We start from the raw sequence: 16,848 nt of genomic DNA, 5'->3' as shown, positions 1-16,848 counted from the left end.
CAAGAGCTTAAATTCGCTTTGAAAATTTAAATCATTTTATCTCATTTGTTAGCAGATTTATCTATATTTTAATAAATAAGCAAGTGAACAAAAAATTATTTGTTTTGAAATGATAATTCCTTCATTTTACATAGGATACAAGGCAAAAAATGATTTTGTGAAAGTAAAATTTCAGGCTTAGGCTTAGATTCATTTTGTATGAAAAAAGCGCCGTTTTCCGCAATCGGTTCTATTTTTAGCCACGGCCATAGCTTTAATGATACCGATGGACCAGCCAACTGAGTAAAATTTGATAAGAACATATGCTCATATACATGTTTGAAAAATATGAAAAAAATCTGTACGCATTTTATTTATCAAGTGGGGTATGGACCTTTACCTTAAACAGTCATATTATGCTTTGATGCCTCAAACTATTGAAACTGGGTTCAAAATGTGCGATTTTCTGAACCCTGATTAAATATTTTTCAAAATATTGAATACGCAGAAATTATATTTTGTTTTCTATAAGAAACGTTATAACCGCAAAATATGGCTAATGCGAATTGAAAATGCAACATAATTTGCCAATTTTCGCAAATCAACCAGACAAATCAACCAGACATATTATATTGATCATTGCCTGTGGTATCAAAAAAAATTTGGGAAAAGGCTTTTTTGAACGATTAAAATATAATTGAGCTGTTGGTGTATGCATTTATCTGTGAAGATATGTATTTAGAGACATTGATCTTATGCATATGTCAATTTATGCTCATCTTAAATATGCAATGGATTAAGTAAAACACAGACATGTTTGTACACAGTTTTATTATAAATAGAACAACACTCAACACAAGACGGAAGCGTCTGAACTGTTACAGTTAAGAGAATGAGCCTGTTGTACGTACTACAGAACTCGTGTTGGCAAGGGAGATAACTACAAATCTTTTATTTTCTATTATTATAAAGATGAAATTCAAATCAAAACCGATACGGTTTCATTATTACAGGATATCGACTCTCGGTAGTGACGTTCTGTGGTTGTTAAGGGAGCACCATAACAGTGTTGTTGTGGGGTTTTTTTCACTTAAGATAATTTAATATGTGTAAATCATTGTCAGCACGGATTATCTCCCCCTTGGAGCAACACGCGACTATACGCTTGATGAAATGTGAATACATGTGTATATGATAAAGCGAACAAATTGAATTAAAATTAGCAAAAATAACGACTGGAACAGAGGATCATCATCTTCTGAACTACTTCATTCCTGAAAGAAAGAGAGGAAATATATATATATATATATATATATATATATATATATATATATATATATATATATATATATATATATATATATATATATATGTGTGTGTGTGTGTGTGTGTGAATAATGTAAGTGTATTAATGTAAATGCATTACCTGCATGTGTATGCATTCATTGTAAAAGAGGAGAAAGAAATCTGACTACAAGTTAAAGTTATAGGATTCAATAGCGTCTAATATTGCTTATTAGACAAATAAGGTTTTGATATCACTCCCGTAGTCAAACTCTTAAAATAAAACGAGCAATAAAAGAGTATTTAAATATAAGTTATCAATTAAAATTGCAAATGCACATAACCCGGTGAAATACATAGAAATGCACGTATTTTGGATATTACAGAGGCGAATACACATGTTCATGTTATTTTTTATACAAACTCGTAAAAAATATTTCTAGGCAAGAAGCAGGAGGGGGCAATGCGTCATTGTTGTAAATGTTTAAATTTTGTACTGTGACAGTGTGGAAATCTAAAAGTATATATGACGATGATTTAATTCTAGTTGTAACACCTCATTTCATTTGTTAAAATTTTGTAATCGAAAAAAAATAGTTAAAAAACAAACTCACTCTTTAAAAAAATGGGGTTTTTGTTGTTGTTGTTTTTCTTTAATTTGACAGTAGGAGAATGTAGAAATGCATTTTTGTATACGATATCCCATTTAGAAAAAAAACGTTGTCTAAATAGGCTACGTGTATCTTATTCAGAGAGTAGAAATCTTCGAAAAAAAATTTTAATGAATGTATTGATGAAAGTTTGGTTGACGACTTTTGCTTATTTCCCCTTGTTGTAACTAAGATATTGTACAAGCGGAGTTTTTCCCCGTTTCCATTTGCCTTTTAACATCTGTAGACGGTTTCAACCCATTTTACATTTACCCATAACTGTTAGAAATGCTTGTGTTTTATACTTATGTTTCTAATCAACAATTATCAAAATTTCAAAGTTTTGAATCTATTTGACTGAGAATTAGCGAGATGTCAACAAAGGCAAAAGGGGGGGGGGGGGGGGGTATTTCCCTAGATATGAACTGAATGCACATGTTCGTTGTAGGTTACCTGGCAACGCTCGTGCTCCTATCCCCATTGTTCCCATAGATCCCATCATTGACACTGCAAAACAATACAATCTCGTTATCAATAATAGATAGATAGATAGATAGATAGATAGATAGATAGATAGATAGATAGATAGATAGATAGATAGATAGATAGATAAATGAATTGACCGACCAAAACATGGAAAAACGTGCATAAAGATAGACGAACAACAACTCACTATATATGCTTGGTAATGTTATGCAATTTCCATATACTTAAAATAGGTGACTCATAGTGAATTTGTACTTACTTCGAGACGCCATCTTCATTTGTGCTCCTAAAATTAAAAAAAAAAGACATTCATTAATCAACAATCATGTAAAAATTAATATACTGCACGTTGATCCTTTTTTCGTTACAACAAACCCTGTTGGCAGTTTTATTGACACCTAGTCCTCAACAAAATTCATAAATTGTACATCGTTTTTGGTCAATGTAAATTATGACACAATAAACAACATTATAAAAGTTAATCAGTACAACTTACTTCTTGCCTGCATCACGTCTCCGAGATTATCAGCTAATAAAACAAAAATAAAATCATCAATTCATAAGTCAGTCAATTGTACAGAAATAAAGGTATTAAAATGTATCGGATCCCACCTCAGAATTAAGATGAAATCTTTAACAAAATTATTATTAAATTTAAATACTTGAACGGTAATGTCACCAATCAACAAACTGTCTAGATAGGGTACTAATCTACAAACCAATCTGGTCTGGTGTCATTCCAGCTGTAAAAAAGATAGGACAATATTTTTCAAAACATAAAAAAAAAATATCATTTTAGTATAAATTAAGTCTTAATGCAAGTTTATTCTTTGCTTTTACCTAGTTTTTTTTAAACAAATACTTATTATGTTTTATTTTCTTAAACAAATGTTTATATTTAGGTAATAGTTATCCAATAAGTTTCAATAAATGAAAAAATGCTTACTTTGCCTCATGGCTATTGCCTTCACTAAAAAGAAGAAAAAAGGTTTACAAATAATATAAACGTCAGAAATATAATTTCTATATCAAAGTTATAATCATTATCTATGTACTAACATGTTGATTAAAAATATGTAAAAGTTGATGAGCAATCAATTTGTAAATACTTTATGATGATTAATCTGTTATTTTTTTTTATTGAGTATTTATTGAATATTTAATGTATTCAATTTTTTTAGATGATAATGAAACAAAGTAAATAATATATTTATGGGATCGTAATAAGTGCTAACAATTGATTTCATTTGTTAATGTATTATGATATCTAGTTCCGATAAATAATAATGTAAAAAGTAAAACTCTAAATTTAATGGAAGATCTGGTCTTACTTTTGATGTCCATAGGCATCCTGGCTAAAAAATGAAAAATAAAGGAAAATTAAATGTAGTGTTTTTATAAATGGTGTTAACTTCGAAACATAAATTTAAACTTTACACAGTATATTAAATATATTGCTACCTACCAGCACTCGTCGAAGTTCCGCCCATAATATCAGCTAAAACAATAGAATCATTTGATTAATTTTTTCACGTGTTATACTTGTAGAAAATATCTTTTTTTTTCAATTTATTCCAAGTTATTCAAAAGCACTTCCCATTATCAATTACAAAACACATAAAACCGCCTTTTTGTCAATGTTACCTATTTGATCTGGAATAAGTCCTGAAAAAAAACATAAAGGAATAATTTTAATAAACGAAAAATATTAGTAATTCCAGACAAAGGAATCGACTTAGTAATGGAATGCAAACTCGATGAATTAAGATCTCACCAATGCTGGCAAACAACATGTCTGTGTTAGCTCCATTTGATAACATTTGGTTAAATTGGCTGGGTCCTCCTGCTGCACCAGCTGTAGATCCTATGGCTGCGGGACCAAACCCTCCCATATTACCAGAACCACCAACGCTCCCGACTCCGTGCATCATTGTTGTTTGACCTGAAATTCCCGAGGTTGGAAACATATTGGCGCCATTTTGGACTGTTGACATGGGATCTACAGAATCCGCACCTTATGTGTAAATATAACATGACGTCATAATGTATGCATATATTATCACGTCTTTACGCCCGATTGCGCCAAGATTTATCATCACAAAGATTAAAAACATATGAGAAGCAAATAGATAATATATGTAAAACTCATCTTGAAAACTTATTTGCGGTTTAATGAACTTACTTGTCCCTTTTCACATTTCACAAGATCTTACACGTAAAGAATGGTGACCAACTAAAGGACATCAACAACATCAAAACCACAAACCAACAACACAACTACAAAATTGACAATGGTTACAAACACAGCACAAAATTACAAGCTGAGAGTACTATGAATATGAAAACCTAATGAAAACATGTCAATGCTCATTTAAACATCAGAATGAAAGAACATAATGATTATATGGTGTACAGGTAATGATATTGCTGCACAGTACACCAAAACAACACAAAGTTACAGACAATAATAAAGTTGGGGGTCTATGATTGGATAAAAGCAATTCTTACCGAGCCCCAGGCCTCCTAGCCCGAAGCTTCCCATGCCCATGTCAAACATGTTGTTCATTCCAGTTGAACCGAAACCCGCCTGTGTCTGTGTGGGCATAGGGTTCTGTAGGAAGCCCATGTGTGACATCTGCCCGGCTGCGTCATGGGGCGTCAGCCCAAAAAAGGAATCTTAACGAAAATTAAAAAAAAAAAGTAGAGATACTCTCAGGGAGAAATAAAAAAAAAATAGAGATGACTTTCAAAGAGAAATGGAAATGATGAATATGATTCTCAAAGAGAAATAAAAAAGGTGGAGATGACTCTCAAAGACAGATTGAAAAATGTGGAGATGACTCTAAATCAGCTGGAATCTGTAAAGAAGGTGTTAATTGTTTTTAAACATGACAAATTAATACTTGATAAGAATTAACAAAGTTTAACTATACCTGTTGTGGCAATTTGTGGCACGCTGGTGACAGTTGGTGGGGAAACTGTGGTTGTTGGTACCAGGTTCGAACCAGGCCAGGCGTTAAGGTTATTTTGAACTGCCGCTGGTGTGTTCCAAGGTGAGGCGCTTCCGACCTGTTTATTTGATGATGCAGAAGGAAGGGTCTTCTCTAATGTGTTTGTGGCCGATTGGGTATTTTTCGTCTGGAAAGTTATATCCAAAGGAGCATTCTTCATTGTGTTTGAATTTCTAGGCTCCTGATAATTGAATTGACGAATGTTTTCTGTTTTGGATCTTGCAGATTTAAACGGATCCGGTGGTGGAATTGCTGAAAAATATCATATATTTGATTCAAACAATAGATAGCACAATTTATTTTAGAGTAACCTTACAGTGTAAATAGGGTTCATCATAGTTGAATTCAATGACATGATTTAACTAACGTAAGACCTAATCATTGCAAACGTAATAAGACAATAAATCGAAACCAATCAGATAAGAAAATTTACGTTTTCTTTTTTTCTGCCCATTGAATATCATAATCATTTCAGAAGTATCATTGTTCATTCGTTATTCATTACCAAACGAATCATTATGATTAATATCCTTTGTTGTACAAAGTAAATGCGACAAAATACTGTGGATTTATTTTATTTCAGTGGAGCCAATATTTGCTGATTGTGGGGTTTTTGCTTATTTGTGTGGACGTTATTTTATGCATGCGTCGGTTTTCAGGTTAAGTAAATAAATTGAGTCTTTTTATCAATAGGGTTTGTCTTAGGTCCCGATTCTTGGGTTAGTGTTTCCGACGAATACCACAACAAATGAACCACAATGATTTTTAATGATTTCACAGTATTATAGAAAATACACTGTGCCCCCTTTTTAACAAAGTGTCAATTTAACATAGTCTATGTTTAAAAATTTAGGGTTAATTCATTAAAAATACATCTGATAATTATAACTCATAGAAAAACTATCATTATTGTTAACTACATTACCTACCCAGAGGACAGAACGCAATAATATGACCACATTTTAAAGATACTAGTGGGTTAAGAAGCATAGCTGAGGATCGAGACGGGATTGGTTAACAGTTCTTTGTTTATGGAACACATAATTGTAGTTAATGTCAAACGCCTTTTCTGCGAGAAACAGCAATCGCAACTTCTTTGGCCTTTCTGGCAAGCTCGGAAAAACACCTCGAATGTATTAACATCACCGAATGTTGGCAATTTCTACTGATTTGTTTTCATTGGAAGACAAAACAATCAAACTTAGTCAAGATACCTTTCTGAGAGACGGCGTCTTTGACCGATCCACTGGTACCAATAGCGACAGAGTTACCGGTGATGTGACTCTTAACCGGCGTGAAAGTGTCGGAGAAAAGGTCAACAGGAACCGGGTCCCTCCTTCCACCGACGGTGAAATCCGTATTCCGTCTTCTGGAACGCCCACCGTCGGCGGTGTTGGTTTTTAGTGTTGATCTTTTGACCATTCCACCGAGTCCGCCAAGCATGGCTGCCATTGGGTTCATTCCCATAGATCCCATTCCACCTGGAAAAAAGTGCACACATGTAATTTTAAATCATAGTGTATTATTTTTAAATAGTAGGTTTTATGTAAATAAATATATTTATATGTTTATTTATATGTATAAACTGCAAGTATAATTCTTAATATGGTAAAACTAATAATAAATTTGAAACACCTTTCGTTGTTTCGTTACAAAACAAGCCTTAACGTAATTTCTCAAAAGACAACCTTTTTTTTTAAGTAAATCAACTTTTTTTACATACACATAAGTTAATAGTAGATCATTAAGTTCGCGCTCGACAGTTTTTTGTTTTTTTTGCTTGCTCATACTGAGTATCGATATGAATAATGAGGATTACGTCAAACATCAATTGGACATTTTTCTTTACTTTAAAGGTTTAAAATGTTTTAATAATTTACACTTTGTATATGCAACACATTAAGGCCAAATAAATATTTTGTTTAGCATACAGCACATGACATTCATACTTATTTCATATTTATTTCCCATTTTTGTTCATTAAATATTATTCATATCTAACAATATCACAAATACAACTGAATTCAGATTTTAACAGTTTACAGGATGTTAATATTAGTAAAATAAATAACCATCAATAATTAATAAAGGAAATGAGTAATTTGGGTTGTTTTTGTAATTGTTCTTTTTTTTCTTTTTTTTAAGTATTTTTTGTGGTTGCTCTTTCTTTTTTACATTTTTTTCTATGGTAAAATATTAGTTTTAATTAGCTTGATATTTCAGAATTCGTTTTTAAAATGCAAATTTTTGAGGAAGTTATTTGAAGTATTGATTTTTAACATCAATTGATATATATTGTATCAAATGTATGCAAAAGATAAAATATTATATCCATTGGTATACAGGAATGATTATATGTACGATCTATCTAGTTTCATGCAAACTGCGCGTCCACCAAGACGCATTTGCAGCCGTTACGTCACTTTATCTTACCTCTTCCGCCCATCATTCCTTTAAGGTAAATACTACTTTTTTAAAAACAAGTTCACTAACATTGAAAACAATTTTTCTTGAATTTGATTGCTACATTTTAAAAGATTTACCACAAACATGATGCACTATAGCAGTTGTATTTGCTCAAGCACACAAAGGAACTCGAGACAAGGAAGGAAAAGATTAAAAGAAACAAAGACAGAGGCTAAGGAATAGAAAGCTTTAAGAGAAACAAAGAAATACATTGGGCATAGAATGATGTAGATCTATAAAAAAAAAGAATAATAGAGGGACAGAAAACTATATGTCGAAAGAAAGTGAATAAGGAGATAAAATGTCAAAGACTTATGAAAACAAACACAATGGACAAAATTAAGCTGTGCACTTCTACAACACTGATGCTGATTTAGCTTTTCTTTACATAGATAGTAGACTGTCAACAATAGTCTATTTCTGGATATATTCCGTTAGTTCATGTACAATTAATATTAATACATTGGCTACATTTCTTACCTCCTCTTGATGGCATATCTGTTTAAACACAGACAAAATTAAATGCCAAGCGTACCGTAATAGCATTATAATTTTTAATTCGGTCAAACGCATATGTGGTTAATTGCCACGCATTTTTTTTTTCAAAGCGAAATTTTTTTCCATAAAATCTCTGTGTAATGCGATGTTCAATAAACAAAAATAAAGAAAAAAAAACAGGTACATACCTGGAAGATCTCCACCGAGAGCTATAAATAAGAAACGAATAAAATAAATACGAATAGTTAATGTCATATTGTTACTGAAAAAAACAATTATATAACAAAAAACTTAATAGAAAAATATCCATTTTCAAAGGACTTGAAAAATACCTTGTAAGTAATAAGGTTTCTTATATGAAATTATATCAAGCGCGATATTAATGTAACTAAAATGTAATTAACATTAACATCTTAATGATATAAATTATCAACACGACAATTAAAATTATCTATACAAAATCAAACACATACAATAGCAACAGAAAAATCTAATAATATATATATATATATTAAATGAAAAGCAATCAATGTACTTGTTAAAAATTCTTCTAAATAACAGGATTTTTCAGTAAACTTTAAAAACAAAAATGTAAAAAAAAAAATAATAATGTTGTTAAGTTTTGCAATAGTAATTACAAACTTTCAATTTAATGATTTTTATTTTATTTACAGTGCATTTTTTTAAAGCATGTAGATTTAAATAAAATAAAAATTACCTGCGAGAGCACCTAGACCTCCCATCCCACCTCCCATTCCGCCGCCCATACCTACAAAAATAGAAATGGGTATAGACTCCAAATGCTGATATGTTATGTCCTACACAGTGGAATTATTGAGTTTGATGTGGCTCGATTTTTCTGGTATTTGTGGGTAGCCCTCATCCACAAATTCACATCCTCGACGAAAATATAATCACGAAAGATTTATTTTTCCTAATAAAACTAAAAACCGACGCTTCCACAAAATTGCATCCTTACATATAGGCAAAAATCCCATAATCCACGAAAACTGACCTCCGCGAAGTTTAATGATTCTACAGGATATTATGTTTGTATTTTGCAATAGCTTGTTCAAAATATGATCATACATATAACTTACCATAATAGTGTGACGGGCAAAAATGAACTATTTTAAATTTTATTTATTTTACAAATTCACATAAAAATGCTTAAACTTTTGTTGGTAAATGCTTTTACCTTTCCGATTATGCATTTTTTTCTGTCATAACTACTTCATAACTAATAATATGGGATGTTCATGCAATTATGATATAAAAGAATACCAAGCAAAATATACTCTAGTCAAAAACAAGTAATAAAAATGAAAAAAGTGTTACCCATCAGGCTGGCCAAAGCTGAAATTAAGAAATTCGGAAAATATAGAACACAAAGATAAGAACTGCACATCTAATTTGTCACTTTTCAAAATATACTTCAGAAAAGAATGTTTTGCGATATCGTTTTACAATCAGATACCCACTTGAAACGCTTTTGGGCTAAATTTGAATCTCGAGTTAAAGTAAGTCTCAACTTGAGTCAAAACGCACGAATCTGATGGTTACAATACACTTACCTCCCATATTTCCACCCCCTCCCATCAAAGCCAAGGGATCTACAATGGAGAGAAAACAAACATAATAAAAGAGGTTTTATTGCTTTTGTAATAAACTGTACATAAAAATGTGTATTTTTAACGTGTATAAAGTGTTTGTAAATCAGTTTATCATAAAATTAATAGCGAAAGATTATGTCACATGATTTTATTTTTTTTCTTCTTAGATTCATTATAATGAAAAAGAAAAAAATACATCACATGTTAAATGTTTAATGTTTTTACCTTTCCTAAATAATATTAGCGAGAATTCTCTCTCAAGATAAATATGTAATGTAGTGTGATGCCTCTAGGATCGTTGGTTATTTTATTATTTCTTTTAATTATAAATGAAATGATCTTGTTTTTTTTTAAAGCAAAATTAACACCAGCAGCCACACTTACTTAGTCCTCCCATACCACCCATCATGGCGTCAAGACCTGGAGAAACAAAACCCAAGAATCAGCTTTACCAATTAATTTGATACAGTAACAGACTAATAGAAAAATTCAAAGAAACAGTTCATTGTTTTATACAGGAAAATGTTCTATATCTATTTGCGTGGGTGGTTTTTTAAGCGATAAAAATAAACATAAACACGAACAAGAGAATATTTATTCAGGTTAGAAAATGTGGACAATGACTTATACCTGTATCCGGTGCGGGGCTTGGTTCCGAGTTCCCGGCGTTGGAAGAACCACTGGACTGAGATTTGGAGGCTGTTGAGTCAAGTTTGGTATATGATACTTAAAAAGATATAATATATAGCATGCACTAGCTATAAGAAACGAATAACTATTCATTCAAATTAGCTAGAGGGAAAGCGGGATGATCACGTACCTGATTTGTTAGAGTTTCCAGAGGAAGATGAAGACGATGATGAAGAGGAAGGTTCGTTCATTGATGACGAAGCTGCATCCGGTCCAGCGCCGCCGCCGCCGAACATACTCATAGCCTGGGCCATGGCAGCCATGTCTAATCCGCTACTTCCGGATCCGCCCCCTCCACCTAGTGCTGCACCAAGACCTCCCATCATGTCGCCGCCGCCGCCAAGGAGAGACGCCAATCCTGTAAGGCATGGTGAAACAAATCATGTTTTTGTAATACCAATAAGCATATGTGCCTGCAAAATTTCACATTTCCATGGAAAGCTCTAGCTTACTGCTACATATGAGTTAGGGTAAAATGTATTTTACTAAAATTGATACCAAGCACTACCATGGGTTATATTTATACATTAATAAAACAAAATGTCCCTTTCTTACTGTACTGTTATCACAGACGCACGAAGTGACATCATTTAGATGTATATTAATTATCATTAATTTTTGTGACCTCTTATAAATCGACTTAAATATTCAACGTTATTTTGACTTACCTCCGCCTCCACTTCCGCCCAGACCGCCGGACAGTAGGCTGGCCAGTCCGCCACTTCCGCCGCCCGCTCCACCTCCCATGGCTTAAAGAATGAGATGTTTTTTTAAATAACAGTTAACGACGATCAATTGAGAGAATAAATCATTCATTTACATACTAGTATTTTGCATTGATTACATGGTTTTAATATGATTTTTCAAAGAGTTTAACTTAACAATCTATCATAAAGAAAAACATTAACGCCCATACCCATCAGCATCAAGGGGTTCATTCCTAAAATGAATAGAAAATCATTAATACAAAACATTTCTCATTTACGTTACTTTATTATGACAGTTAATTTTACAATTTCAAAGTAAAAGTTTTTAGCGTAAACAAGAAAAAATATATCTAATTAAAATGCATTCTTTTAATATTATTCACATCATAATATTTTTTTTGATGTACAACTAATCAAAACTTCCAATAATAAAATAACACGTTGTTTTCATTTAACCAAGGATGTGTCTATAAAATGAGACTTAAAAACATAAAAATATCAATAATCAAGTTGTTTTAGGTATAGGACATTTGTTGATATTAAAACAATATGAGCTGTATTTATTTAGAATTTTATTTTGCTGCAAAAACCTGCTAGTTTAATAAGTCTGCAAGTACATTTAACTCTTACGATTAATTAGATTTGAAAGGATTACTCAGTATTAACTTTCTTCAGAAGAAAGATTTCTCTTCTAAGAAATATATAGCAGATCAATTTTTGTACAGGATGACAATAATTCAATTTGGCTTCATTTAAGGCTTCTTCGCGCCTTTTTCAAAAATCAAATATGGATAACAAAACTTTAAAAACCATGATATTTTTTTTCGTAAAAAATTTAGCACGAAAATTGCAGCTATTATTGCTTTACTGTGGATTAAAGTACACAATAATTAAAATACTTTCACCGGTGATTATTTTGAAATTTTACAAAATCTAAATTAAAGTATGTTTAAAAATCTTAAATTTAAAGATTTTCAAATCTTCAGCGGGCTTAACTCATGACTTAACCTGCCAAGCACACTGCGCTCCGCTGTTAAGTTACAACTAAAAGAGAAACTACAATTGATAAAATTACACTTGATATTTTGTGTATTTTGATTAATAGTACGTCACAACATGTGAGTGTCCCATACCACCTTAATATCACTTTATGTTTATATTTCATTGTTGTAGAAAGAACTACACAAACCTCCGGTCTCTCCTGGTGTTGGTTGTTCCGGTACCTCCCCGGGGTCCGTTGCAGTATCTATAATAATTAATCAATGATCAGTGATCAATGCTGCAAACATAACAGACCGGCTACTATCACAGCAGTACGGCGTACAAGGCAAATAGATAGGTTACGGGTAATCTTATCCAAACAATAATTCAATGACGGATATTGCTCAATTGATGCTACGTCATTTTCCATTAAATGATTTTTAATTAATCTTAAAATAATAGAAAACACTTATTATGTAATCTTTATTTTTGGTATCAATGTATACTGTGGAATCATTAGATTTCGTGGTGGCTCAATTTTCGTGGAATTTGTGGTTACCTCTCATCCACGAAATAACATCTTCCATGAATTGTTAATAAGGGTAAAAAGTCATATTTCATACTGTAGTTATATGAGAATATACGAAATTACGTCCCCACGAACCTGTAAAATTTAAGCCATCCACGACAATTGGCCCCCATGAAATTTTAATGATTCCACAGTAAATGCTTGAAAACAACAATCAATTAATGTTAAGAGGGCTCAATGGTCTTGGCCATATTTAAACTGTTTTGATCTCCTTTAGAAGAAGAGCTCTATATGAACATACAAAATACTTAAAATCTTAAAATTTAAATATGTATAATTTTTTTGGTCTTCATTCTGTGATATTTTCCTAATTATATCTGAAAATCTGTCTTCGGTTAATTTGTTGAAGTCCCAGCCTTTTTATCATGACTGATGTTTAAGAATCCTCTTTAAAAAGAGTCACAAGTTACATATTTTAGAACTGTAAATGTTGTTAAATAACAAATGATAAAATTCTAAATTTAATCAGAGCAGGTTGATGAATTTGCCGTACATGCAACTAATATCAAATATTGATAAAATATGAACTATACTCACTGCCCATACGCATATTCCTCATCATCATTCTTCGCATCATTGGGTCTAAAAAAAAAAACACGTAGCATTTCATTAGGTTGTTCTTATATTTTTACTAAGATAATAAGTCGACGTTTTGCAGTATATTATTTTTTTAGTTTAACTTTCTTTCCACAATACTAGACACAATTGGGTAGATTGAAATATAACTCACTCATTCCAGCCATGCTCATACCTTTAAAAAAAGAAGAAAAAACGTTTATGTCCAAGATTCTCCGATAATAAAGCATGCAAAAGTACGCACTTTAATTTTCAACAAATTTTACTAGTTGTAATAATTTATTCTTATAGCATTTTTTCTGACAAATTTTAACGAAGAATTGTGTTAAATAAATCAATTTAGATTGGATGATCTGTTTTAATATCTAACTAATAATTAGATAGATAGATAGATAGATAGATAGATAGATAGATAGATAGATCAGTTGTAAGTTCTATTGTGGCATGATTTATTTTGTTTCATTTGATGAAGTTATGTAACGTGTAATATTACGTTTGATTTTAGCTCCAACACAGAATAAATACACGTACGACTTAACAACTTACTTAACGGATCGTTAAAACGACTTGGTCTCCCACTGTTTCCGCCAGATGACTCTGCGACAAAATCATTGCATTTATATAGAAACAATATCAAATGATTACGAAATTAATCTTGAGAATATTTTTGATGCATTTACATTTCTAGAAATCAAGCTACAAAATATACAAAGTATCAAAAAACAATTATTTTTAAATAAAATTATACATAACAAATACATATTGTCAAATAAAGTTCTTACCTGACCCGCCTCCACCCAGCATTGAAGCTGAAAAAATGAATTAGATTTTATTTACCTCTATATGTGCATAAAGTCAACAATTCAATTACAAATTTAAAAAAAAAATCGTATATTTCAAAATGATCTTATGAAAAGAAAATGTCAAAAGATATGAATATCGTATCCCGGATTTCTTGTTTTATTGTTTTCCCTTGCAATAATATTAACGATGTGTATCACTGTTGTTATTAAACTAGTTTAAAAAATGCTATCTTATTCCAAAAATATGCATTTAATATCGACATGGGTATATTCCATACTTTAATGATAAAGTCGTTCGCAAGTGCAGAGGGGCGAAAATTACCCAGTATACAGATTAAGCAGTGGATGAATCAACAGTCAACAGTTAACCATGAATAGCGCAGCGTCTTCTTGGTCCCCCGTCTAGCAAACTTTTAACGATACTTACCCATTAACTGACTCATCGGGTTGACTCCAGCGTCTGGGTTCATTCCTCCTAAATAGATAGTGGTATATTAGCAAACTGACACTAAACGCGTAAGAAAATGCATAACCGTGAATAAATCTTATTTCAGCTAAAAGATAAAAGTCTTATACATATGTTTTCTGTATTACCTTAAAAGGACGTATTTTTTGTTGCAATTATAACGTTTATCTGAATAGTTTAAAATTGCAATGACATATATATGTAAAGCTAGCAATAAACGTTTAAAGCTGGAGTGATCCTATCAAGTTCATTGAATTCCATTCACAACACTGATACGCAATATTTAGAGATTTGGCTAGTAAAATCACATAGTTTTGTTTAAAGAAAATAAACATTAATCGAATCATATTACTGATCGCAGAAAAGCAGTAGATATTTTAATTCAGAAGCAATACACTTGCCCATTAGCTATACATCTATCTATAAAATTTATCAAGGTATACAAATTTTAAATACACCATGAATTAAAAGCAAATTAAATATTCCGCATATATAAAGTATAAGTTATAAAATAATTTCAGAATAATGTCCTGGAAATGTTCTTAAATTGATTAATTAATGAGAATATGGACACCATAGTAATTACTCATAAGGTGTATGATTTAGATTTATGAAATCTGCTCTATTAGCACAACAGATAAAAAAAAATGTTAGTGGCGTTGTATACAATTGTGAATACGCATGTCCGATGATAAAGCCCCCGGATGCTAAGCATCTGGCTACTTACCGCTCGTCTGCATTCCGCCATCTAAGGAAGCTAAGCGAGAACAAATACCTTATTCTCAATGATTTGATTACCCGTTTCCTAATACGCTAATTCAAAGTGAAGTAAAATTATTGTGTGATTTGTTTCCATAAACAAATTAACACTTGTCGTAGTGTTAAACAATAAAAGCATTAAACACAACTAAATTATCAAAAAAGCCGTGACATACAAACTAATATCGCTATGATTATAGTTATTTATAATTGGTAAATATCATAATGACCTACCCATCATCTGCTGTAGTTGGTCTGGGGATGGAGAATTCTTTGCATCTATAAAAAAAAACAATCAACAAATTAGGAATAATTTTTTTTTTACTAAATGATTTGATAAGTACATTACTCGTCTATCAACTTTATAACGTCTTTTTCAAAACATTGAGTGTCAATAGAGCAGTTGTAAATAATGCGCAAAAACATGAATAAAGTTACAGTCGGTTAGATAAATTTTAAATATATTTTAACTATTTTTCTATTTTAAATCTATTTGTAATCAAATCATCTATAGAATTTCTGACCAACATTGTAATGAAAAAGTTTGTAAGCAAATGCTTGAAAAAACTGTAGTATTCCAAAAAAAAAAACCGGATTCAAACAATTGCATTAATCAAACAGAATCGAAACTAATGTGACTGAATGTGATTTCAAAAATTATTGAAAAGCAAGATTCATGGTTGTTCTTTTTATCATTTTTCCACACAGTATAGTTGTGCCCTTCAATATATTGATACAAATTTAAATTTAAACATGAAAGCTTTATTTCCTGTTATACATACTTAGACTTTGCAGCATTTTCTGCGCAAGTGCACTGAAGTCAGGTGGACCCTGGACGGGCGGTGGTGCTGGTGTGGTGGTGGTTGTTGTGGTGGTAGTCGTGGTAGTTGGAGGTCGTCTTGGCGGTTGAAAGTTGTTAGCTCCGCCACCTAGTGGAGGCATAGATTATTTATGTTCGTCAAACATAATGGCATTTCATTAAAAGTATATTTTAGCAATTAAGTGTACCATAAAAGATATATGGATCCTCTCATGAGTTGCGATCGTATATAGGTTCACATCAGAAAGCATATTTGCAAATGTAAATATTTAGACATGAATATTATGAAGTCGAATGCTACTTATAAAAAACCGCATTACCACCAAGAAGGGACTGGAGTTGCAGTTTCTGTTGTGGAGACAAAACAGCTGGAAAAAATACAGATTAATTGATTAAGGTTAAGCAATTGTGCATTTCAGTTTTCTTCGAAAGAAGACCAAATCAAACAAACATTTGATGTCGTTAAATAT

General features: G+C 31.5%; 1 protein-coding gene across 11 annotated transcripts in view; it reads right to left on the bottom strand.

Moving 5' to 3' along the window:
• Positions 1-793: 793 nt before the first annotated feature.
• Positions 794-16,848, bottom strand: part of LOC105319410 (serine-rich adhesin for platelets) — a 41,304-nt gene continuing 25,249 nt past the window's right edge. For 4 of the 11 annotated variants that reach the window (XM_066074867.1, XM_034466373.2, XM_034466382.2 and 1 more), the window contains 34 exons: positions 16,699-16,746; positions 16,341-16,487; positions 15,793-15,837; positions 15,527-15,556; positions 14,761-14,808; positions 14,313-14,339; positions 14,077-14,127; positions 13,685-13,705; positions 13,492-13,536; positions 12,574-12,630; positions 11,594-11,617; positions 11,346-11,426; positions 10,808-11,035; positions 10,618-10,713; positions 10,372-10,407; positions 9,949-9,987; positions 9,713-9,730; positions 9,093-9,143; positions 8,563-8,583; positions 8,357-8,374; positions 7,844-7,861; positions 6,625-6,891; positions 5,333-5,662; positions 4,908-5,075; positions 4,174-4,413; positions 4,044-4,064; positions 3,865-3,897; positions 3,731-3,754; positions 3,346-3,369; positions 3,119-3,142; positions 2,896-2,928; positions 2,659-2,685; positions 2,367-2,420; positions 794-1,253 (listed from right to left, as the gene is read on the bottom strand). In XM_066074867.1, the coding sequence (XP_065930939.1) occupies positions 1,243-1,253; positions 2,367-2,420; positions 2,659-2,685; positions 2,896-2,928; positions 3,119-3,142; positions 3,346-3,369; positions 3,731-3,754; positions 3,865-3,897; positions 4,044-4,064; positions 4,174-4,413; positions 4,908-5,075; positions 5,333-5,662; positions 6,625-6,891; positions 7,844-7,861; positions 8,357-8,374; positions 8,563-8,583; positions 9,093-9,143; positions 9,713-9,730; positions 9,949-9,987; positions 10,372-10,407; positions 10,618-10,713; positions 10,808-11,035; positions 11,346-11,426; positions 11,594-11,617; positions 12,574-12,630; positions 13,492-13,536; positions 13,685-13,705; positions 14,077-14,127; positions 14,313-14,339; positions 14,761-14,808; positions 15,527-15,556; positions 15,793-15,837; positions 16,341-16,487; positions 16,699-16,746 (2,405 nt within the window). In that variant the 3' untranslated portion in view covers positions 794-1,242. The remainder of the gene's footprint in view (positions 1,254-2,366; positions 2,421-2,658; positions 2,686-2,895; positions 2,929-3,118; positions 3,143-3,345; positions 3,370-3,730; positions 3,755-3,864; positions 3,898-4,043; positions 4,065-4,173; positions 4,414-4,907; positions 5,076-5,332; positions 5,663-6,624; positions 6,892-7,843; positions 7,862-8,356; positions 8,375-8,562; positions 8,584-9,092; positions 9,144-9,712; positions 9,731-9,948; positions 9,988-10,371; positions 10,408-10,617; positions 10,714-10,807; positions 11,036-11,345; positions 11,427-11,593; positions 11,618-12,573; positions 12,631-13,491; positions 13,537-13,684; positions 13,706-14,076; positions 14,128-14,312; positions 14,340-14,760; positions 14,809-15,526; positions 15,557-15,792; positions 15,838-16,340; positions 16,488-16,698; positions 16,747-16,848) is intronic. The other 7 variants (XM_066074869.1, XM_066074888.1, XM_066074880.1 and 4 more) reach the window with 7 other exon arrangements.

The sequence above is a fragment of the Magallana gigas genome, chromosome 1 (assembly GCF_963853765.1).
Source record: "Magallana gigas chromosome 1, xbMagGiga1.1, whole genome shotgun sequence".
NCBI classification, from domain to species: Eukaryota; Metazoa; Mollusca; class Bivalvia; order Ostreida; family Ostreidae; genus Magallana; species Magallana gigas.
Note: the sequence above shows the minus strand (reverse complement) of the source record. Positions and strands in the feature narration are given on the sequence as shown.